The sequence below is a fragment of the Eublepharis macularius genome, chromosome 11 (genome assembly GCF_028583425.1).
Source record: "Eublepharis macularius isolate TG4126 chromosome 11, MPM_Emac_v1.0, whole genome shotgun sequence".
NCBI classification, from domain to species: domain Eukaryota; kingdom Metazoa; phylum Chordata; class Lepidosauria; order Squamata; family Eublepharidae; genus Eublepharis; species Eublepharis macularius.
In genome coordinates this window covers 390,827-415,561 of record NC_072800.1, presented here as the reverse complement: position 1 = coordinate 415,561, position 24,735 = coordinate 390,827, and the positions used below count along the sequence as shown (strand labels likewise).

General features: G+C 44.4%; 1 protein-coding gene across 1 annotated transcript in view; it reads right to left on the bottom strand.

Moving 5' to 3' along the window:
• LOC129337859 (albumin-like) overlaps nucleotides 1-24,735 on the bottom strand; it is a 40,373-nt gene that overhangs the window by 6,815 nt on the left and 8,823 nt on the right. Inside the window, exons 5-14 of the mRNA XM_054991814.1 lie at nucleotides 24,260-24,392; nucleotides 22,187-22,284; nucleotides 19,091-19,220; nucleotides 17,456-17,673; nucleotides 11,228-11,360; nucleotides 8,843-8,940; nucleotides 8,307-8,445; nucleotides 5,053-5,267; nucleotides 2,665-2,797; nucleotides 1,611-1,656 (exon numbers count right to left, since the gene is read on the bottom strand). Coding sequence (XP_054847789.1) covers nucleotides 1,615-1,656; nucleotides 2,665-2,797; nucleotides 5,053-5,267; nucleotides 8,307-8,445; nucleotides 8,843-8,940; nucleotides 11,228-11,360; nucleotides 17,456-17,673; nucleotides 19,091-19,220; nucleotides 22,187-22,284; nucleotides 24,260-24,392 — 1,339 coding nt within the window. The 3' untranslated portion in view covers nucleotides 1,611-1,614. The remainder of the gene's footprint in view (nucleotides 1-1,610; nucleotides 1,657-2,664; nucleotides 2,798-5,052; nucleotides 5,268-8,306; nucleotides 8,446-8,842; nucleotides 8,941-11,227; nucleotides 11,361-17,455; nucleotides 17,674-19,090; nucleotides 19,221-22,186; nucleotides 22,285-24,259; nucleotides 24,393-24,735) is intronic.

The following is a 24,735-nucleotide window of genomic DNA, read 5'->3' as shown; positions in this document are numbered from 1 at the left end:
AGCTTCCACGAACCGCTGTTTTTTGGGGTTCGTATTTAGGTTCGTGCCCATCTCTAAAGCTAACTAGACGCTCAGGGCTTCTTCAGTGCACACCTGGATCTGATGCAGGCCTGACCAGAGTCCTCCAGAATAGAACTTGGTCATCCTGTTGGCTTGGATAAATTAACCTGACACACAAACTCCATATCCCTGATTCAGAGACTCTGAGAAGCTGAGATATATGAAGAAAAAAATATACATTGCTATAGTCTGACACAAAAGAGCCGCAATAGCAGGCCCATTAAGCATTTCCCCTTCGTTTGTTGCATGGAAACAAAAACTGCCAGGCTGAGCTGGTGGGGGTGGGGGTGGGGGGATCCACGCTCATTTCATTTGCGGGGTGGGGGATCTATTGCATGTGGGTGTGAGCGAGCTCCATTCTGCACCCTCTGTGTGTTCCACTGTTTGGAGCACTTCCCCACCCACCCACCCCCAGTCCTGCACTGCTACTAGAAGTGAACCGGAAATACGAAAGATGCCTCAATAATGGCGCACAGGTACACGCTTTCCTTCGAAAACCCAGCCCTCGCTCTCTGCTTGAAACGTGAATAGCTTGCCATTCTAGGGTTGCCAGGTCCCCTTATCCTCCTGGAGGGAGGGTAGGCCCTGGCACTCTCCTTCTCAGAGTCCTCACGCTTGCGCAAAGAGGGCATGTGTTCCCCGCTGGGCGCGATGGCCTCACTTCTGGGAATGACATCATCATGCCCCGCGGCAGGCATGCTTCTGCCATTCCCAGGGGCCAAGGGAGCATGCCTGCCAGCGAGTATGAGATCATCACTCCCAGAAATGACGTCATCACGGGGAGTGTGCCAACTGCACTCTGGCCTGGGAGGTTTTTTGGCCTCCTGAGCACATTTGCCAGGGCCTTCCCCCTGCCATCCAGGTGAGTGGCAGCGGGTGGTAGAGGCTGGGAGCAGGGGATCTCCTACCCCACTGGGGGACTGCCAACCCTAGTGTCCTCGTCACATTTACTCTGGCAATTCAAGAATTATAAAATTAGCACAATAATGTTGAGACTCCATTTGATATCTGCCCAGCAGGACAGGCAGTCATCTTGGGGGAGCAGCGGGGGCGGGACAAAAACAGACCACTGACAGCTCAAAATAACTTTTCAGACTAAACACACTAAAATGGGGTTAAAAATTAAACTGTTTAATTGAAAGCATGGGTGAACATACGTTTTGGCCTGGTGCCTACAATAAAGCATCAAAGGCACCAGGTAAGCCTCCAGGGGAGGGGCAAAAGGCCCTGTCTCTGGTGGGGGCACAGGCGGCAAGGCTTGCAAGGCAAGCCTTGGCTGGGGGGTGGCTCATATGGGATTGCCGTGTGGTCCTCACTCTTCTGAATTCCCAGCTTTCTTTTTTTTTTAAAGAAGAAGTATGTCTCTAGCCTTTTATCTCTGCAATGAAAAAGATTTATTTTTTTTAAATGAACACTGGGAATTCAAAGGAGCAGAGAATCACGGCAATAGATTGGTGCAATGCAATAATGTTTTAACATTCTAGGAAATGCCAGGGATGCAAAGGGAGCCCAGGCAAGCAAAGTGTCCTGCACCTTGTTTTTCAGCTTACCTTTTCAGCTCAAAGCAGCTTGAGTCCGTTCGACCAACTTTGGACCCTAAAAGAAAAGATACCAACTCAGAGATGTTACTAAATGAAAGGTAAGGTTGCCTGGTCCACTTACACTCCCAGCAGGAGAGGGGGGGGAGCCAGCACTCCCCTTTGTGTCACCCCAGGAAGTGACATCATTGTGCAGGTGCGGGAGTGCGTACGTATCATAGCAGGCTGATTTGGGCCACAAAAGGGCCTGGTTCATCTAGGGTTGCCAGGTCCCTCAATCCTCCCACCGGGACCCTGGGACTCACTGGGACCTGGCACTTACTTTTTGCTGCTCTTCTTTTAATCATCACATGTGTGTGCAGTGCGTACACACTCCAGTGGCAGCATGATGACATCACTTCCAGAAGTGATGTTGTTGCACTGGCCACTGGAGCGCTCCCATGCTCCGCACGGCTCCGATTCTGCTGATTTGGGGCCCAAATTAGCCCCAAAACGAAGCACGGGGACGCTCCTGCAGCCAGCACAATGACATCACTTTTGAAGTGACATCGCCATGGTGGGTGGGAGCGCATGCACGGCCTGCACTCCTGAGGTGCCTGCTGGTGGTGGGCAAGCTCTGGGAGTCTGCCCCTTCCTGCTGATTGCTAGGCAATTGGTAGGAAAGGGGGTAAATCTGTGGGAGTTTGCTCGCCACCGGTGGGCACCTGGGAACCACAGATTCAGCCCATGTTGCACCTCCCTGGGAGTGTGGCCAGGAGGCCCATCCCCTGCCTCCCTCCTTCTGTGCACTCACTGGCTAGTGAAGGGGAAGAGCAGATTTATGGCTTACTTAATGAGCCCTCGTGCAGGACATGAGTTTTCCTTATTTTTGTTAAAGCAGAAGGGCAACAGTCTTTTTTAAAAATCAGAAGTTTAAAATTCAGTGAAGGTATATAGGATGGCACTGGGGGGAGGCTCCTATGTCTCCATTTTAGTCCTACGGCTGCATCTTTGGGACAGGCTACCTCTGAAGAAAACCACCTCTAAAGAACACATACGCTGGGTACGTGTCCTTTAAAAACCATACCTCTTCTTGAAAGCATCTCTCGTGGTTTTCAGCTTGGCAGCATTTGGCCACTAATCCATAAAAATCTGTGATAACAGCCTTCATTTGTTCTTCCGTAATAGCAGGCTTGCATTTAACCAGGTTGACAAGGAGCCTGAAATGAGATCAAAAGTCAGCTGAAGGCTCAATCACAGTGCAACGTCCCAATGTCCTTTAAAATCAGTGGCTGCATCTGTGTGGGCTTTGATAAGGTGAAGATTCTCAGAAATCTTTTGAGTAATTTTATAATATCTGGTCAACTTATCCCATGTTGATTTTTAAAACTGAAGTTGGTAAAAAACCATTAAAAAGGGAGGGGCTAAAAAGATGTAAGCACCTCCCACCCACCCCCACAAGTCAAGGGTTTCCCAGGAACACAAGGGGATGGGCTATTCTCCCTTTTCTTCTTCTTTTTTCTCTTTTTTATTTTTAATATTCGTACATTATATACATTACATACAATGAAACAAACAACATAAATATACAGTTTGCAGCCAGCTTAAGCCTGACTAAAGGAATAAAACTAATACTACTAACCTCTAATAACAATAACAACAACATTTGATTTATATACAGCCCTTCAAGACAACTTAATGCCCACTCAGAGCGGTTTACAAAGTATGTTATTATTATTCCCACAACAAAACTCCTTATGAGGTGGGTGGGGCTGAGAGAGCTCCAGAGAACTGTGACTAGCCCAAGGTCACCCAGCTGGCTTCAAGCGGAGGAGTGAGGAATCAAACCCGGCTCTCCAGATTAGAGTCCTGCCGCTCTTAACCACTACACCAAACTGGCTCTCCAAACTAGAGTTTCCAGGTTCTCCCTGTCAAGTGGCTGGGCTGGGGACACAATTTACTTACGTTTTTGTGCATGCATAATGCGTACGTGCAATCTGTAGAGCCCACAAAACATGTCACTTTCATGGGACCCAGCAATAATGGCTTCCCACTGGGGCTGATTCTTTAGGCATCACCTCTGTTTGGGACTGATTTGCTGTGTTCAGGGCCAATACCCCAAGTTTTGAAGGCAACACTGGAATCAAGGGCATTCAGGTCAATTTCCCCGGCCTTCTTGCCAAGCTCCCAATGATGGCAGAGAAAATCTGTGCAGCCTGCCTTCTCCACCACGCATCAGTGATTGATAGGCAGAGGCTACAATCCCCAGGAGATTGCTGCCATGGGGGGTGGGGGGACCTGGAGAGCCTGCGTTCCAGACCGTGCACGTACCAGCGCATGAAACAGTCAAGTAAGGCTCCCACTAGGATTTATTCTATTTCACAGTGAAAGACACACAAGATTTACTTCATCATGGTTGGGGACAAGCCTCATTATGGCACAGACTTAGTGTCATCTTATACTCTAATGCACTGCTTTTAAAAGAAAACTTTAAACAAAATGCTAAGACTTGTGGTGAGCAAGATGGGCACAGCTTTGCCAGAATCCCCTGGCAAATTGCCTCAGCCCACCCCACCCCCAGCTCTCTGTAAAAAGAGAATCGCAAACTCGCTGTTGAGAAGGAAAAAAAACCCTCAGATCCTCCTGATCTAGGCCAAGTTCCAAACCTGTCTTTTTGGACCAAGGTATTCAAGAGTGGTTGCAGATCGACTCTGGTTACTCCTGGACAAAATTATCTGAATCCAGTTTGGTGTACTGGCTAAGAGTGGCAGGATGCTAATCTGGAGAGCCAGAGTTGATTCCCCGCTCCTCCACCAGAATAACAACAACAACATTTGATTTATATACCACCCTTCAGGATGACTAACACCCACTCAGAGCGGTTTACAAAGCATGCCATTATTATCCCCACAACAAAACACCCTGTGAGGTGGGTGGGGCTGAGAGAGCTCTGAGAAGTTGTGAGACTGACCCCAGCTGGCTTCAAGTGCAGGAGTGGGGAATCAAACCCAGCTCTCCAGATTAGAATCCTGCGCTCTTAGCCACTACACCAGACTGGCTCTCTGAAGCCAGTTGGATGACCTCGGGTCAGTCACTGCTCTCTCGGAGCTCTCTCAACCCAGCCCACCTCACAGGGTGATTGTCAAGAGGATTATAATAACACACATTGTAAACCACTCTGAGTGGGCATTAAGTTGTCCTGAAGGATGGTATAACAATCGGATGTTGCTGTTGTTGCTGTTTTGCTGGGGTTCTGAGTCAGATCCGCTTAGGGATTTGTTTGGGCCTGGGCTGAAGAAGCCATAGCCCAGGGGAGAAAGACAGGAAATGAAGGCAGGAGGCTAAGGAAGACAGCAGGAGCTCAAAGCGGAGGGCCAGTGGTGTGCCAAGGCGGCCAGTGAGGAGGAGCGGCAGAAGACCGAAGCAGTTTAACATCACTAGCCCAACCTGTGCCTGCAGCCCTCCAGTTCCTTACTTGGGCTTCTCCACATTAGCATTCGGTGTGCACAAATCTTCATGGAAGGGGAATAGTTCTGCAGTGCATGGGGCAGGGACATATTTTTCGTCTTCTTTTATGCTGCTGAAGCACTCCCGCTGGAAAGCATACTCGTTGCTGCAGCACTGGCAAATCCGCCCGTTTATGTGATGGCGTTGATGCCACAGACATATATTTCCTAAGACAAAGGCCGTCTTTACAAAAAGAGAAAGAATGGGTTGACGTTTAACACAGAGATATATGCAAATAGCCCAACTTATTTCGTACGTAGCAGCACACTTTCATTTTACTTCAGTTTTATACAATCCCAAAATGAATAGCAATACAGGGCAAAAGAAGACAAGCTCATATGCTGCCCCTAAAAGCAGCAGGCCACACATCTGGCAGAACAGAGCAGGAGGCTCAGGGCGGGGGCACTGGGCTGAGTGCTTCCTGTTAAGCTTTCCAACACCCCCCCCTTGGGGTGGGGGAACCCCACCTGCTGCCCCCAGCCCCACTCGCCTGTCCAGTGGGGGGAAGGCATGGGGTGAGGAAGCGTGTGCACACACTTCCCTGCCATTGGGCATGTTGAAGCCGAGCTCCGTAGAAATTGCCTGTTTGAGGGCGATTTCTACTGAGCTCCTCTTCAGTGTATTCCACAGCCCCTCCATTGCACCAGAAAATGACACCATTTCCTGGTGCAATGAGGAAACATGGAAGTGTGTGCTTTTGAGCACACAAAGGAAGTAGGTCCAGAGGAGGTAGCCATGTTAGTCTGTAGTTGCAAAATAGTAAAAAGTCCAGTAGCACCTTTAAGACTAACCAACTTTATTGTAGCATAAGCTTCCAAGAACCACAACTCTCTTCGTCAGATGCATGCATGAAGAGAGCTGTGGTTCTTGAAAGCTTATGCCTCAATAAAGTTGGTTAGTCTTAAAAGTGCTACTGAACTTTTTACTATTTTACAAAGTAAGTAAGTACCACATTGCTTCCCTGTTCCCTGCCCCCCCTTGGCCTGTGGGACCTCTGGCAACTGTATTTCCTGTGGCTTATCCAATAGGAAGCTTGCGTAGCATGACCCTGACCCACATGCCCCCCCCATCTGAATCAGGTGGGATTAGCTAGTCAGCTTCAGGGCTGGGCAGGGATTTTAGGGCATTCCTTCTGCCTGGCTGAGTAGGAGGCCCCTTTTAACCTCTTCCACATCCTTGGTAGAACTAGTCTAATGCTTAGGCCTTGTCAGGCTTTCACTCGGGGTGGCAGGAATACTGCCGGCTGCTAGCAAATCTGGAGGCCTCAGTGGAGAGTGCCCCGGGCCTGTAACAGTGTCGGCAGTACTCCTGCCCTGTTCCTGCTGGGGCTGGGGACATCTTTATGTCACCAGAGAAGAACCCCCCCCCAATTGCCTCAGGGCCTCTCCTGCTGTTTTCAGCCTTGTGCTGGCAACTCTGGGCAGGTCTCCCAAGCCCTGTGTAGGGATGTTGGTTGGTTTTGCAGTGGAGGTGGGTGGGTGAGGAGAAGACCACCCGGTGGCCGAGCAGCATCACCCAGACCTTAGCTGCATGCGCTGCATGTGTCAGGAGGGCTCAACAGCTCCTGGCATCGTTTCCTGTGCAAGTTAGGATACTCAGATCCAGTGGCAAAGCTGACTGAGTTTAGAACCAGGGTGGAATCGACTAAACATTGGCAGTCAGTCATCATCTGTACTAAAATTCAGATGTTATAGCAGCAATGCAGCCGGGGTGCCAGACTCCAGGTGGCAGCTGGAGATCTCCCGAAATTATAACTGATCTTCAGGCTAGTTCTCTTGGAGAAAATGGCTTCTTTGAGGAGAGGGTTCTAGGGCATTATACCCCACTGAGATCCCTTCGCTCCCTGAACCCCACTCTCTTCAGGCTCCACCCCCCCCCCCCAAATCTCCAGGAATTTCTCAACCTGGATAAGTTAATCTAGTTTAACCAGGGCTTTTTTTTAGGGGGAATGTGGGGAAACAGAGTTCCGGGACCTCTTAAAAATACTCAGCAATAGTGCTTGAAAATAATATGATTTCAAAGAATCCCATGTGTTTCTTCCTCATTTTCCTCTTGAGAGTTTCGCCACCTCTTTTCCCAGAAACGCCCCCCCCCCCCCCCGAGTTTAACCCATAATTTGATGTCTTTTGCCTTCAGGGTACAGGTACAATGTTACTTCATAAATTGCCACTAATCTTCTATATATATATAGAAGATTATATATAAAGACAAGTGTCCTGACTGACTCATCAATTCCCAGCCCAAAGCCCTGGACCTAGAAACATGAAATTTGGGGAGAATATTCCTTTCATGATGTAAACACCCACTAAGAAGGGATTTTAAGAAATTTGCCCCCAAGGGGTCAAATGTGTTTTCCCAAAGGGATACATCTTCTCTGTGTGGCTGGCAGGCTCCTGCCTGCTTGTGCACGTGTGCGCACGCCCACAAACACACACACACCTCAGATGGGTCAGCTGTGGAACTCTGTGTTCTGAGGTAAAAATCAAGTAAAGGAAACTGCAGACAGTTGGAGAAAGACTGTACAAGACTCCTGAATAGGGGTTTTATATAAAAATCAGTATGGCAGCTGAGTTTTTAAATGTTTTTAAATGCTACAAAACCAACTCAAAACACACACACAAACACATACCCGTAAGTATTATAACTGGATATAAGTAGTTAAATACCATTGCGAAGCACAGGTATCAAGCTAGTAGTGCTATAAAAATCACAATAATTCTTACGTTCTTATCAGTGCACCCCTTTCTGATTATACAGTGCAAGGAAACTTAAGCAAGCACCTTACTTCACCAAAGAAGTGCGACTTCCTAGCATTTCTCATCTTGCAATAACATTTTCCTTTAAACAATTACTGTTCAAGTCGCACAGCCTATCTGCTCTGTCCAAGAAAAAACTTTCCTCTTCCACCCTGGGCGCTGTTTCGGTCGGCATCTGCTCTCAAACAGCCACTTGACCCCACCCTACGGGAATCCTGCCCCTTTTGGAGCTCTCGGGATGCTTTGGAGAAGGCCCCTGAATGCGGCCGCAGCATCACTCGGGGTTCTGCGTCACCCACAGCCAGCCCCGTTCCTCTTCCCCCTGCAGCATTACGTGCCAGGTTGGCAAGTTCACCACAGGGAGGGCTTCTAACGCGAGCATCAGCTAAAGAGGACCCGGCTCCCTTTCTCCTCCTTCAGTGTGTAACATTCAGGGGAAAGACAAAGGGGGAAATACTCTACTCACATCTCCTTCAGCACAGATCAGTTTTTTATCATCACCCAGTTGGCAACATTTGGCAGCAACATGATGCAGGCTGTCTGCATACTCGTTTAGTTCCTTAAAAGCCAGCTGTGGGGCTTTCTTGGTGTAGCGGACAAGAAGCCTGCAAAGCAAGAGTTTGGTGGGTTCCAGTCAGAGTGGATTTGAAATTAGATTTTTGCGAGGGTGAGCCTGGAGTGGGACTCAAAACCAGAGTGAGAGAATCACATCAGCTTCTGCAAGCTGGGGGCTCTTGGCGCACACATTCGGGGAGGCGGGGGGGAGATGTATTGGTGCAGCAATTGCCGTGAAGATTATGTTGCTGCTGTTCAAGGGACAATCCTATGCCATCCGATGTCTTTCCCCACCACTGTGAGTCTATCCACCATTTCCCTGAATCTAGAACACTCTCAGCAGAACTTCATCTATCAGTTAATTGATGCCAGCAGTCCTAAAATGCTCTGGATTCACAGGGCTCTTGGCTCCTGTTCCCAAGTTTGAAGCGTTCAAGAATAACGTACGCGTTTTTGAAGTGGTAGTCTCCCAATTTTTCATAAAGGTCGCAGTTGGTCCTTACTACTTCCAGGGTGTCAGCAATGTGTTTTCTGAGCAGAACTTCCTGAAAGAAAGGGGAATTGTTGCTGAAAGGAGTAGAGGACCACAGCTTCCAGAAAAAAATGGCACATGTTCTTCTCTTGAGAAGCATGAACAGGCCTCATAGGCTTACCCTGAATTGATATGTACTACTGATATCTTATTCTTATATGATTTTAAACTGCAATTTATTGTAGTTATTGTATATATATATCTTTTGAGTATTGTGGCTTTAGGTTGTTGTGACCTGCCCTAAGCCTGCTTGTGGAAAGGGCGGGATATAAATCCAACAAATAATTAAAAAAAAAATAGAATCCACAGGAGTGGAGTTCCATTAACTGAGGCCTGAGACATCCAATCTTTTCTTTTAAGCTGAATGTGGGGTGGCAGAAGCATCGTTTCTCTTTAAGTACACATTAATTCCCTTTGCTGGTAACCAGCCGGAAGCTGGGGAGACAGAGCCTGGCAAAAATGCTATCACGCAATAGAGCCATATCACTTCCAGACAACAGGTACCCAGAAGTGACATCACCACATTGTGCAACATAGTTCTCCCCTCTCTTTGGAGGACTGGGGGCTGGTGGCAGGAAGTTGCCTGTCAAAGCAGGCACCGTAGAAACCATATCCTTTTCTCATCTCTGGATGATAACTTTTTATTTAAATCGGGAGCCCTGTTGGTCCACAGGCCAATCTCAAACCAAAATAACACAACACATGATGCAAACTTGCAAGTTTCTCTGGAAAGGGGAAACTGGGGTGGGGGGGGGAGTCTTTCCAGCCATGATCTTAAGGCCTTTTTTGATGCCATCATAAGCAAAGTTGCCCTGACCAGGATGGGGCCCAGGCTAGCCCAATCTCATCAGATCTCGGCAGCTACATAGGGGTGGCACTGGTTGGGGATGGCGCTGGATGAGTGACCACCAAGGAAGACCAGGGTTACTAAGCAGAGGCAGGCAATGGAAAACCAGCTCTGTTAGTGTCTTGCCTTGAAAACCCCGTTTGGGTCACCCCAAGCTGGCTATGAGTTGACAGCCCCCCCCACACACACACAGAACGCTACATGCTTCAGGTCCGTCCAACTCAATGGACTTAGAAGGGTGTAATTCTGGGCCGTTCCCACACGGCTTACCTTGCTCTGGAAAACAGCGAAATCTCGTGTGAAATCGCACAAGAAGATGCTGTTATCACAGGAGAAGATGCGATAACAGCATCTTCTCTCACGATTTCAGCGAGATTGCGCTGTTTTCTGGAACAAGGTAAGCCATGTGGGAACGGCCCTGCTTAGAATGGCATTGATAGTGCTAAAGCTATATAATTATAGTGCTAAAGCACTACAAAAACCTACAAAATATTTGGTCCAGAAACTAACACTGGAAGGCAGCAATGCCTCTACTGTATTACTTTTGACTCACTCTGAAAAAGGGCACAACTGGAATTTCCTTTCACCAGTGGTCGTGCTGGAAAGTCGGATGGCCCAGTAATGACTTTTCTTCATTTCCCTGAAATTTGCTGAGATAACCAGTAACTGCCACTGAAACGTATCTTTGCAGACTGTCAGTGTGATTAAATTTAACCTGTTGTTTCCTTGAGTTTTGCCTTGGTCCCAGAGGGGCCCATCTAAGGGAATGTGGAAACAAGGTACACTGCCAGAGGCATTAGGAGGTTCCCCGGCAGGCTCCATGTTCAGGAGCTGTATCCACACTGCAGGTGTAAATGGGTTCATCCCTCTGCACCCAGGAACTCTGCAGGAAAGGAACTGCAGTTCTGTGGGAAAGAGAGGGACAAAGTATCTCCAAGAGAGCTTGCAGCACCCCAACACACTACGAATTCTCTGGAGGAAGCTATGACAGTTAAACAAATATAAAACCCATGTAAATTGGCAGTATATCTAGGCCCAATGTATTTTTAGGACATGGTAGGTGATGACATAGCATAAATCATCTCTAGTTATGGGAGAACATATTTGGCTCTCTTGGACACCGGCCTTTCTCAGGTGACAGTTGACAGGGCCATTCTAAGACCTCCTGTGTTCTAGGGACAATGGCTATAGCCTTTCCTTGGCTTCTTTGAATGCTACTGAGTAGATGCATCCTCTTCCTTCTTACTACATTCTGCCCTACTGAGCATTTTTCTGCTTCCAATCTAGACCACTGGTTGCCACTGGTTGCACATGGAAATGATCATACTGTGGCAGCAGGCTTTGACCCAGGGCTGGAATTTGGATAGTGACTCCATAATTGTATAGCCTGTGGTTCCTTCCTTAGAGAAATCATCCAGAATTTGGTTTGTGACATTCATCACCTACAACCCACCCCTTCAATGAGGCACTCTTCCGGCACGTCGAGTCCACAGCACTTCTCCAGCAAATCATGATATCCCTTCTCAGTTCTTAGGAGCAACTGGGCCGAAAAATTTTGGTGTCTCCGTGCATACTCGTACAAAAAGCTATAAATATTAAGGAATAATAACAACAATAAATATTTCAAGTGTCCACAGTGATTAAAACATCAGTAATGTCTACAAAAACCCTGTACAAGGAAGAGTTTCTCCACTTTGAGATCTCAGAGGAGCTGTAAGAACTGAAATCTAAAATCATGGTTGGATTTTCAAAATCCATCTCCATAAAGAGAGATTTTCTGGCTTGCCACTTCGGAAATTGCTTAATTCCAACTCTTTTTCCTTGCTTTGTAAATTACGAAGCAGGAAAACCGGATCTTTTTTTGCTGCACACCCCTACTCCCAAGCAGTTAAAATAAGTGTTTTGAGGATGAACTCCTGCAGCCCTTACAAAAGACGATGAACTCTTAGAGGGAGGAAAAATGCTGGAGGTGTGGAAGGAAGCCAACATAACACTTACACCAAAAGAAGGTCAAGACCAGACATTGACAAGAAATTACAGGCCAATATCATTATTAAACAATGACTATAAGCTGTTTACCATGATCTTGTCAGGAAGACTTAAAAGTATCCTGCAGGACATTATTCATGAAGACTAAAGTGGATCTTTACCTAAGCGGCAGCTGAAGGACAATGTAAGAATAGTATTGGACATTCTGGAGTACTTGGAAAACATAATGAAAGACAAGCCACTTTAATCTTCCTAGATGCCAAGAATTTAAATTGGAAATTTTTCTTTAAGATCTTGTAAGATACGGATTTTGCAGACAAATTTTATAAACTGGACTAAGTCAGTCTATACATCCCAGACTGCACAGATCATTGTTAATGAAGAGTTAACCAAACCATGTGGAATACAAAGAGGTGTAAGACAAGGTTGCCCATTGTCACCCTTGTTATTTGTACTGGTACTTGAAGTTCTGAACAGGGTCATAAGACAAGATGAAAGAATTCGAGGCTTAAAGATGAAACAGGAGAATTATGTTAAGAGCCTTTGCGGATGATTTGGTGTTGGTTTTGGAGGACCCTTTAAAGGGAATTGAACCCTTAATGTCAAGATTGAAATAATTTGGTGTGGTGGCTGGTTAATAAATGGAAGACCGAAGTGTTAACAAAAAAATATGAACATACGTGACCAAATACTTGGGTATTACTTTGTCAAATATGAACTGTATGTTATTCCAAAATATTTATATTATGATTGGGAATGAAATGAAAAGGGATATGTTAAGATGGGATAAGATTCAATTATCATTGTTGGGAAGAATAGCTACAATTAAAATGAGTGTTTTACCTAGAATGTTATTCCTATTTCAGAAAATTCCACTATTGACAACTGAGGCACCATTTAAGCAATGGCAGAAGGATATATCGAGATTATATGGCAAGGCAAAAAACCAAGGGTTAATCTACAGGATACAAAGGAAAGAGGAGGTTTGGGTCTAACAGATTTAAGGTTATATTTTGTGGCCAACTGTTTGGTTTTGATGAAGGGATAATGTTAAAAAATAGGACTATTGGACCTGGAAGGACACGACTTAAAATTTAGGTGCCATGGATATCTATGGTATGACAAAGTTAAATCCAATGCAGAGTTTAATAATCATTATATAAGGCGAGCCATTTTGAGAGTACGGAATAAATACAAACCTAGGTTTTATTCAAAAATACCTCTTTGGTTGTCATTGCAAGAAGTTCATTTTAGAAGGGAAATGGTAAGTCCACCTAAATGGTTAACTTATCATGACTTGTTGGAATTTTCTTAAGATCAAGTTAAAATTAAACCAAGAGAGGATTTAGCAGCAGAAGGGCATACTTGCCAGTGATTTCCCTATATGCAAATCTTGGAGAGATTTAAACTAGACAAGAGTCAATATGACTTTGAGCAATCTAAAACTGAATTTGAAATTGCACTCTGTACAAATGATGAACATGTCATTTCTAAAATGTATAAACTTTTATTGAGGTTTGAAACAGAAAAAGAACAAGTAAAAGAATGTATGATTAAATGGGCAAATAATTGTGGATGTGACATATTAATGGAGCAATGGGAAAATATGTAGACAAGGGGGTTGAAATTTACATTAAGCTCTAGTATCAAAGAAAATTTCTACAATTGGTATATGACTCCTGAAAAACTGGCTAGAATGTATAAGGATGCTTCAAATGGATGTTGGAAATGTGCTAAACAAGAAGGGACATTTTATCAGATGTGGTGGACATTTAAGAAAGCAAAGAGTTTTCGGCTGCAGATACAATCATCGATTCAGAAGATTTTGAAGATTAAAATCCAGTTGAAACCAGAGACTTTTTTGTTGGGAATAATAGACATCCAGTTGGAAAGAAGCTTTGGAACTTTGTTTTTATATTTGAGTATGGCACCAAGAGTGCACAAAAGTGGAAAACTCCAACATTGTCTACAGCGGAGGAATGGTGAATAAAAGTGTTGGAGTTTGGTCTATGGCAAAACTTACTTCATTGATTAGGGAAAAGACATTAGTTACATTTTTGACTGAATGGAAACCATTTATAGACTGTTCACATGAAATGGATAATAAGGACTTGATGACATCTGGATTTATGGATTAAGAATCATGAACAACAGGAAAAAGAGGGCTCATGTTTAATTTAGAATAAGTTAAACTTCTTAAGTGAGACTCTGAAAATGATCCATATTTGTGGCGGAGAAAATCGGAACTCAATCTGTAGTTTACTTTAATGTTGGTTTTTTTTTCACTTGTTTATGTATTTTTAGTGTGCCTTCTTTTTAGAATATTGTTTTTTATCTTCTGTTTGTTGTCTATATCTTTTATGTTATTGTTTATAGTCTAAATAACGAAAAATTCCACAGTAAAAAAATGATTATAAGTTGTTTACAATGATATTGGCTGGAAGATTTAGAACAATTCTTCAGGATTTTATTCATGAAGATCAAAGAGGATTTTTACCTAAAAGGCAGTTGAGGGATAATCTGAGATATTAGATATTTTGAAATATTTGGAATTGAAACTTTAATGGTCAAATTGAAAGAATTTGATGTAGTAGTGGGTTTTTTTAGGCCAATAAACAGAAGATTAAGATGTTAGTTAATAAAAATATGAAAATACAAGACCAAACAAAATTGAAAATAAAAAAAATAGATTTTAAAATAGAAAAGAAAGTAAAATATTTGGGTATTGTTTTGACAAATATGAATTGTATGTTATTCCAAAATAATTATATTAAGACTTCAAATGAAATTTTAAAAATTTGTCAAGATGGAATAAAGTTCAGTTATCACTTTTGGGAAGCATAGCTGCAATTGAGATGAATGATTTACCCAGAAGTTATTTTTATTTCAGACAATCCCTGTTTTAACAATGGAGGCAGCATTTAAACAATGGCAGAAAGGTATACCTAGATTTATATGGCAAGGGGGAAAACCATGAGTAAAATATAAGATATTGCAGGATGCAAAAGAAAGAGGTGGATTGGGTTTACCCAATCTGAAATTATACTTTGCTGCCTGTTGTTTTGTGTGGATGAAGGAACTGATCTTGTCAAGAAACAGAAAATTATTGGATTTAGAAGGACATGATTTGAGATTTGGATGGCATGGATACCTGTGGTATGACAAAGTTAAGGTACATGCAGAATTTAATAACCACTATGTTAGACATGCCATTTTTAAAATATGGAATAAATATAAACTTAGGATCTGTCTGAAAATACCTTTGTGGCTATCACCACAAGAAGCTCACTTTAGAAGGAATATGTCAAGTTCACATAAATGGTTAACATACTGTGATATGTAAGAATTTTCAAAAGGTGAATATAAAATAAAATTATGAGGCAATTTAATTACAGAGGGATATAGTTGCCAATGGTTCTCTTATTTTTAAATCTTAAAGTAGACAAAAGACATTATGATTTTGAGCAATCCAAGACTGAAATTGAGACAGAATTATGTACAAATGATGAACATGTTATTCCAAAAGGTATAAACTTTTGTTGAAATCTGAGACAGAGGAAGAGCATGTGAAAGAATCTATGATTAAATGGGCTAAAAATTTTGGATATGACATATTAATAGAACAATGTGTAAATGTGGTCAAAAGGGTTGAAATTTACATTAAAGAGAAATTTTATAAGATTATGTATTGTTGGTATATGACTCCCAAGAAATTGGCCAAAATGTACGAGGGAACCTCGAGTCTATTTGATGATCTGTGGTAATTGTGGAATAAGGAACTTTGACATTAGAAAAAAGAGAGCTTTTCTTTGTAACAGAGGGTAAGAGAAAACTTGATAATTATAATTATTTGTCACGGAGAAAATCAGCCTCTTTTTAGCTTTTATAGTTTCTTTTAAAAATATTTTTTTTGTTTGCTAGTTGTCATTATTTGTGTAGTTGTTTGTGTAGTTGTCTTTCTTGTTAGTTTGTTCATTTATATGAAATTTTTAATAATAATTTAAAAGAATCTTGGATCCCAACTTTCCTGTAAGTAACTAACTATTTAAAAATCTTAAATGTGTAAAAATATAGGAGCATTTCTTTTATAGGATCACTTATAACTTTTTGCCATCACCAGTTCTTGAGAGTTGTTTCAGATGAATCCTTTAAAATGAGCAATTGTGTTTGTGTGGTGGAGTGATAATGACGACCTCGGGCTGCCAACTCCAGGTTCGGAAATTCCTGGACATTTGGGAGTAGGGCCTGTGGAAGGCGCCAAAGCAGCCACTTTCCCCTGGGGGAATTGATCACTGTATTATGAAGATCAGTTGTAATTCAAGGAATCCTGCAGCCCCATAAGAGACCGGCAACCAGCTGTTGCCCGGGTGTTGTTTTTTCAATTAGAAATTAAGTTATTGCTTTGTTCTTCAATAGGATTCCAGGCCTTCTAGTGGAAGTGTTTGTACCCTTCTCCTTGCAGGGGAAAACATACAAAATACTGAAAGAGTTTTGTAATATAACCATTGAAAGTATCCTGAATATTAAAAGAATTCTGTCAACCAAGCATGTACAAATTCTACACTTTTAATGACTGCAAGTTGACCGTATAGTAAAGCTGTGGGATACTTAACTTGACCCTTCCTTATGACTAATGCTTTACAGATGGGACCCTTCTTCTTAGGTTTTCTATATGTGACATTAAATCTACTGGTGTGAACAGCGTGGTCTCTTCCATTGTGGCTCCTATTTTGTGGAAGATGCTGCCACAGATGCATTTGTTTGGCGTAGTGGTTAAGAGCAGCAGGACTCTAAGCTGGAGAACCAGGTTTGATTCCCCACTCCTCCGCTTGAAGTCAGCTGGGTGACCTTGGGTCAGTCACAGCTCTCCCAGAGCTCTCTCAGCCCCACCCACCTCACAGGGTGATTGTGGTAAGGATAATAATAATACAGTTTGCAAATGGCTCTGAGCGTGGCGTTAAGTTGTCCTGAAGGGTGGTATATAAATCAAATGTTGTTGTTGCTGTTAAAATATTTATGTCCTACTTAGCCCAAGATGGCTTTCAAATACAGTATTGCTGCTTGCTTTATTTTTGCCAGATGAGGGCATCTGAATTTCTGTTTCCACCCTCACCCTCATTGGAACCGTCATGGAACCGGTGCTGTGCCAGTCCCTAAAGCAGCCAAATGTGCAGCCCACACAGGAAAGAGACAGTTCTGTGCACTTTGGGGAAATTGAGAAAAATTCAGAAAAATGTCTCTCCCCCCCCCGACACACACTACTCCCCACTTTTAAACTGTGGGTGTCATATTTGACGTTTGCCTTTGACTTGTAATTGTTCCAGCAAGAGCAACCACTTTGGTTATACCTGAGCATGACCTCTCCCTGTTGGGTTCTGGTGGGACTGTGACAGGCAGGGCTGCCTGCTCTGTGCTTGGGGGTGCAACCTTTGAAGCTCCAGGATGCAGGATGGGGGAGGCCCATGAAGGCTGCCCAGACTGTGCCCCGAAGCGTCACTCCAGTTGCCTCTGCCTGTCCCTCCCCTGGCTCTCTGCCTCACACCCCCACTACCCTTCCGGTTTGCCATCTTCCTTGTCTCGTCCACCTTTTCGTTTGCTCCCGGCCTGCATGAAGCCTTGACTGGCCCTGCTTTGTTTGGACAGTGCTGTAAGTCAGATAGGACTGAAGACAGGCAGAAATACGCAGCTGTACCTTTCCAGATGATTGTCATGGTTCTCAGCATATCTCTGGCACACTTCTTTGTTATTCACAAATTCCCGGACTGTTGGAGACAAATCTGCAGGTGGGTCGTCATTTTCGACAGTTGTCGCAAGGCATATCGGTCGCTCCAGCAGGGGCCCTTCACAGCATCCTCTTATCTTAGTCGATATAATGTCTTGGTGCCCACAGAGGAACTTGGTCAGTGCCATCTGTGAGAACGGAGGTTAACAAAATGGATTGTATTGAGTTGTGTTCCCAGTGCTGTATCCCAGGAGGGGGTGGGTGGGTCCTGGGAACCTTGGAGGGGAGCCTGATCCTGAATAAGCAGGTGAGTATCGGTAGTCAAACTTCCCAGCAAGACCATATGCCAGCCACCAAGGTTGCCGGCTCTGGCTTGAGGAATTACTGGAGATCTGTGGGTGGGGCATGGGGAAGGAGGAGTTTGGGGAGGGGAGGAAGCTCTGCAGAGATGTGATACCATGGAGTTGACCCTCCAAGGTTGCCATTTTCTCCAGGGGAACTGATCTTTGAAGTGTGGAGATCAGTTGTAATTCCAGGAGAACTCCACATCCCACCTGGATGTTGGCAACCCTTCTACCACCAGCTATCTGGTTCAAAGCTCAATAAAGTGGGAGGGAGGAAAGAGTGACTCAGGCCATGGATAACATACAGGTGTTTCCAATCTGCTATGCTGTAGCACAGTGGTTAAGTGGCCCTGGTGCCAGGCCAAAACTTTTCTGTTTACCCAGGCTTGTAATGAATCCCACCCTCCCTCCCAGCTCAGCTTCACCATGGCGAGTATTTCCCCCCCCCCAGGCTCCCCCTGGCCTCCTCACACCCTAAGCCTTCTCCTTCCCTCGCCCCATCACTGCCTCCACCTGCTCCTCTGCTGGGCCCTGTGCCACTTCCAGGCCTCTGCTGGCAACAGCAACAATGGAGGAAGAGGTGGAGGAGGTAAATCATTTCTGTGGATGCGCAAACGATGCACGAGGATTACCAGGCCCCCTTACCCTCCGGGCAGGAGGTGGGAGACCAGGCGCTTGCCTTACAGGCGTCCTTCTTTGCACACTTCCAGGGCTACGCAATGATGTCACTTCTGGGAAGTGATGTCATCGTGCAGGCCACATGCCGCCCTTGGGGCACAGTGTGCAAGTGGATACATGATGTGACAGAAAGTTCCCTCCCCCATGAAAATAATGCAGATATTTAAAATGCACAATTATTAAAATATTAACATGGATATTAAAATATTAATATTAAATATTTAAAAGTTCATATCAGATCACGACCAATTTATTGAGATGTATTTCTGAAGGGGCCTTCCAGAAAGTCAATGTGCCAATGTATATACACGTCAAAGGGAAAACCTCATATTGTAACGGTAACTTTAGACTACACCTGAGATGAATAACACAACTGAATAGCTTGAATAACTAATTTAACAAAACTCAGCTTATTTTTAAAAATAAACTAAAAATTCTCATTCTCTCTCTTTCTCTGCCTAAAGAGATAGGCCAAAGGAGCAAAAAATCCTAATTTTCAGAGAACACCATCAATCAAAAACGGTCATAAATTTCAAGCCTATTGATGGTTTGATGTGGTTCTCTTGAAATGAGTTGGTTGTACCTGGTCAAGGTGGCTCTCCAGTGTGTCGCCTCGGCAGCGTTCCTCATGGATGTGAACTATATCTCGTGTAATATTATGCAAGACTGAACGGTCAGCTTTGGGGAATCTCTGGACAACCTGAACAAATTTCCTGGCAAGAAATCCAAAAAACACTGAGTTCTTCAAATACTGCTTGTCATATTTAGACTTTATTCTCATTGAGACAATATAGTCATTGACCTTGTAGAAAGTAAGATAGATCTATCACTGAAATGTTGCCTGAAGTGAAATGCCAAGTGGGTTGGGTTGTTTTGCCTCAGGTGAGAGGCAGAAGGCCTCCCTATGCTTTAGGCCTGCCCAGCAAGTAAGCGCCAAGACCAGACCAAGTTTGCAAAAGGGAGGAACTTAGTGCGTTCATACCCAATTTTACCTAAAGTAGAATACAAAGCATGTGGGGTGGTGGCGGGGGGGAGGGCTTTCAAGAGAAGTCAAAAAAAGCTTTGACCAGAGTAGTGAGATGACTCAGGGGGGTGGCGCTTCACCCTCTTGATGACGTTCACATTGGAGTTGTAAGGTAAATCATCACAGCCTACTCAAACATACTCATTCCCAGCAAGTTATTGGGGGAGGGTGTCACCCCACAGTGGTTCATGCTTTTAAATGAGCCAGGTGGGGGTGAGGGGCATCACCCCGATCATTGCTGGGCTTTGCAGTTCAAATGTCTACCCAGTGTCTGTGAGAAGCAGCACAACATCTTCTTATCTTTGCACCCCTATCATATGTACATTGTGTCAGAACATAGGTGCTAGATAAACCTCTTTCCATCTAACCTTTCTAAAATAAAATTATTATGAATAAATCAGTTAGAATATCGTGTGCTGTGACAAACAAACAAAATGTACTCTACAAAATGTCATATAATTTAAGTATTTTCTATGCTTTCTTTAGCATAAAAATCATTCTTTCATATTTATACACCTACAAATTTTGTTGGCGTACAAAAAAAAAGTAAAAGTAAAGGTAACCCTGTGCAAGCACCGAGCACCGAGTCATTATTGACCCATGGAAGGGTTAGTGTACAAAAATATTCTAAAATTCTCTGTGCAGATATGGAAAAGGGGAAGGCAGCATTTTGCTTGGAAGATAGTTCCATTGAGTTCCATGGGATTTATTCTGCTCTAGCGCTGCTTTGAATTGGCTTCAGCAAATCTCACATGATCTGGACAATAGATGCATAGATACAAGGAAATAAGTTTTGATAAATATCCTCAGGCATGATTTACCATTTATCCTCAATTTCCTCTCATGATAATGGGAATTGCAGCCTGGGCTGGACACCTCTGGACCCTAGTAAAAGTGTACTCCTTCCCCCCCCCCTTTGTGGGGGCCCTACTTAGAAGCAGAGATGGGCACAAGCAGCAATACGAACTAAAAAAACCCACAAACAGTCCAATCTGCTGTTTGCGAACAAGCTGTTTGTGAGGCCCCATTCTAAATGAACAGGTGGTCGTTGCAAGCCTCGTTCGTTGCTGTTCGTCAAGCCAGACAGTCTGGCACCTGCAATCAATTCCCATGGCAACTCAGGCAGGGATTGTCTGAACTCTGTCTGAACTCCTGCTGTTGCCCTGGAAACCCCAATCTAAGCCCAATTTAGCTTAGGTCTTCCTTCCAAGTGTGGACTGGAGCTCCAAATTTGTTACAAAAGACCGGGGGGGAGGGGGGCTCCCAGCTCTGGCTTTCAGGGAGAGACAGCTGCTGTTAGAGAGACAGAGTGAGTGCATTGGAGCTTGAATTTTCTTTATGTGTGGTGGGATAGGGATCTACCCCTTCAGGTTCCAGGGCTGCTGCCAGGCTCTGGGGCCAAGCTATTATTTATTATTGGTACATTTCCTGCTGCCTGCTCAGGTAGGGTTTCTGGGAATGGTGTGGTAGCGATCTTGAATGGCTGGAGGAGATCCTGCTGGCCCCCACGAACAACGAACAACAAACATGTTCATGAACAGGATCATGTTCGTCAATGTTCATTGTTCGTTGTTCGTGGATGGCAATGAACAACGAACACCACATTTGGGTTTTTTTTTTCTGTTCGTGCCCACTTATAAGTAACTGAGCATAGGGGTTGCATACACATATTTAGCTGGGAGTTCAATGGTATGTACATCTGAGTAAGCATGCATAGAATAAACACTACAAGTTTATTTAGAAAATATTTTAAGATACTTGTGTAAGTGTGGGGAGGGGGGTTGCAAAAAAGAAACTCTCAGTATTTTCATGGAAGGTAATAGAAGCAATCAATGTCACTTATAAGTGATTTTTGTTGCAAAACTAGTAGTGAGAATTGTCCCTTGGGTTTAAATAAGGGCCTTCAAAGAGTACTGCAATTGCAAAGATAAGCCATCCATTACTGAGTGCAGCAGGAGAAAGCACTCTGGAGTCTGCTTGCCTGCTGTCCAGGGGTCTCTCTGGTGAGGGAGAAGGAAGTGATTTATGATTTAAGTAGCCTAACAAGGAATACAGCTGTGTGCTCATGAATGAAATTTCAAGCCAGTTCTAAGACAGTTACAGAAGGAGACAGAATCAACTGCTTGGCATCTCACATGAGCAGAAGATTTTATCCAGCCCGATCTAAAGGCACCTTCTATGGTGCGCCTGCCCTTAGCTTTCAACATACTGTGGTCTAAATTGCTCAACCTGATCTTGCATTGTATGGATTTTAGATCACTTATTTCACTTCTCAGAATATGATTCTAAGACTTTCTCTCAATCTAAATGTGGCTTCAAATAATCTGCTGGAGTAGAGAATATTGGACAAAAGAAACATGTCCGTCATATTTCATAGCTGTTAATCGTATTGACTTGTGCTGTATAATCTGCCTTGGGTCTCAGTGAGAAAGGAGAATGAATGAATGAATGAATGAATGAATGAATGAATGAATGAATGAATGAATGAATGAATGAATGAATGAATGAATGAATATCTCCAACTCCTGCAAAGGTAATCTTTGTATCCCACCACTTTGCTGGTTCTGAAATTTATGCCCAAAGTTTTCTGCTACTACTATGGTCAAAGATCTGACCAAGCACATAACTAATAATTTTTAAAGCAACTAGACTTACAAAGATTGCAGGGTTTTTGGTCCAAACTTCTTCAGGATGAAACAGTTCTGCTTCTCCACCAAAATGGTATGTTTCAGTTGTTGTTTGACAGCTGATGCCTGTTATAAACAAGATTGGTCAGAAAGAGGTCGTGTTTTTGACATAGTGAAATCTTCATTGCAAAGATTAGACTGAAAGAAAAAAAAACAAAATAATCTTCTCTATCCAGCCAAAATTAATATCAGGATTTGAATTTAGAGACCAACAAGATTTCCAGAGTGTAAGCTTTTGAGACTCAGAGCGCCCTCCTTCAGACATGGGTAGGAATGGAGATCCCTGAGCCTCTTTATCCCAGCCAAAGTGGGTGGGGTATTGCAAGGGAGGGCATCAGGGGGGAAAGAGATAAAGCAGCTGGATTAGAGCTCAGGGATCTCCAATCCTATTTATGTCTGAAGAAGGAAGCTCTGAGTCTCGAAAACTTCCACTCTGGAAATCTTGTTGGACTCCAGTCCTGCTGTTCTACTGCAGACCAACATGGCTACCCACTTAACTAGTCAAAGTAACTTACTTTTAAGTCTAGTTGATTCCAAAAGGAGAGAAGCTTAACACTGTCCTTCTGGGGAATAGGGTGATCAAATGGTGACCTTTCACTGGAGTGTGGGTGTATGCTATAGCTGGGCAGCACAATGTATGTTGAAAAGTAGTGCATGGATATCCAAAGCTGTGATCGCAGAATGTTGGAAAGGCTCTCCCCTCATACAGGAAACCTCTGTCCTCCAGGTAGCCCCAGCTCAAGAACCTGAGGAGTCACTTGAGAACAGAGAGATGTTTTGGGGGGAGCAGCCAGGAACGGCCCACAGCACAGGTCCCCATGCAGTGCTGATCGGAGAGCTGCAGGCCATGCACTGCCTTCGTGCGGGGAGGGCGCTGGGGACACGGTCAGAGCAGAAAGTCGTCTGCTGACGGCAGCAGAACGTCCAAGGACAATTTTATACATTCCAACAGTATCTACGGTCACTCTGGTCAAGCAGTACAGCCGCTCCACTGAAACAAAGGCAATAGTAACTATTTGCCAGAAACAGAGTATATGTCTTGTCTCTTCTATTTCCATGTTATAATCAGCATAGTGTAGAAACTAAGGGCCAGACCAGATAAGTTGAAAAATGATTGAATGGATTTCCCACTGGATGGACACAGGGACACCAAAAGCTGCCTTCGACTGCAGCAGACTCCGTCCTGGCCCACCAAGGCCAGTCTTGTCTACTCGAACTGGCCGTGGCTGTCCAGGGTTGCAGGAGGCTACCTGAGCCTTTTCACTGGAGGTGCTGCTGGGGACTGAAGCTGGGCCCTTCTATGACCCAAACATGCTCTGCCTCTGAGCTCCATCCCAAGAGTCTGATTCGGTTTGGAGCTGTGCCACAGGAAGGGAGACGGCCTCTTTCCCTGGTGCCATTCTCTCAGCTTCCATGGGTCTCCCATGGCTCATGAGGCAAACCGGGGGAAGGAATGGAGGTTAGGGAAATAGCAGGAAAAAAGGGTTACTGGAATTAACGATGAAAGAAATGTGCAACTCCACTTAGTGGAAGGATTACTGAAATGCTGCATGAAAAGGCTTCTGGAGACCCCAAGGGCCAAACACAGGACTAAGATTAGCACCCCAGTCGTGGCTGCGTGGGGGGAGTGAGAGTGACCCTGGCGCTATTTCCGCTTGGCATCTCTTCCCTGACAGGCGATGGTACCACCCAACTGCTTGAAGTCTCAGGAGCGGATAAGGACAAGGGCTGCAGCCTCAACCCACAATACATCCGTATGCCCACAACAAAGGGTACTCTGCAGTGCAGGAAAGTGTCGAATCCCAGCAACATGCACTTCCCACCAGAAGAGCTCGAGGAATGCTCGGCCTTTGGATCTTCAATTCACCCTGGAAAACTGCAGTTGATGAAATTCCCAGCTGGAAAAGTAATGCTTGACTCAGCCTTAGAGACAGCACTGGCTTTGGCTGTATGGCTGTATTGCAAATGGCAGACCTCTCCTCAGTGTTTTGGGTGAAAACGTTTTAGACTCTCCAGGCAGGGCCGGGGTAGAGGGACGTACCTTTTCCTTGAAACAGGCAGCCTTGTCATCTTCTTGGCAGCAGGTTTGCAGAACCTGCTCATACTTGGCAGCCGCGACAAAGAGAGCCAGGATACTGGCGTCTTCATACCTCCTGGAAATCTCAAACAGGAACCTACAAAAAAGGTACCGTGTATTGTGTGAGACCAGTTCTTACAGTAAGGGATCTGGGCTGATAATCCTTGGAAAGAAAGGAGAGAAGAGACAACCATTTAGCTACCAGGACCCCTAATAATGAGGTTTTGAGGATCCAGATCCCAGCCCTGTCACTTCTGCGGTGCTCTTAAGACTTCAGTGCAGCAGTAGGCAACAATTAACAGAATCCACCAGGAATTAGTGGACAGTTGGCAGCTGAGATGCAACTGGCGCGACAAGTTAGATACTATTTGATTATTATTTGATTTCCAACAGAAAGTAGTATGTTTTATCAGGGGTCATTTCGTAGAAAAAGAGCTGGA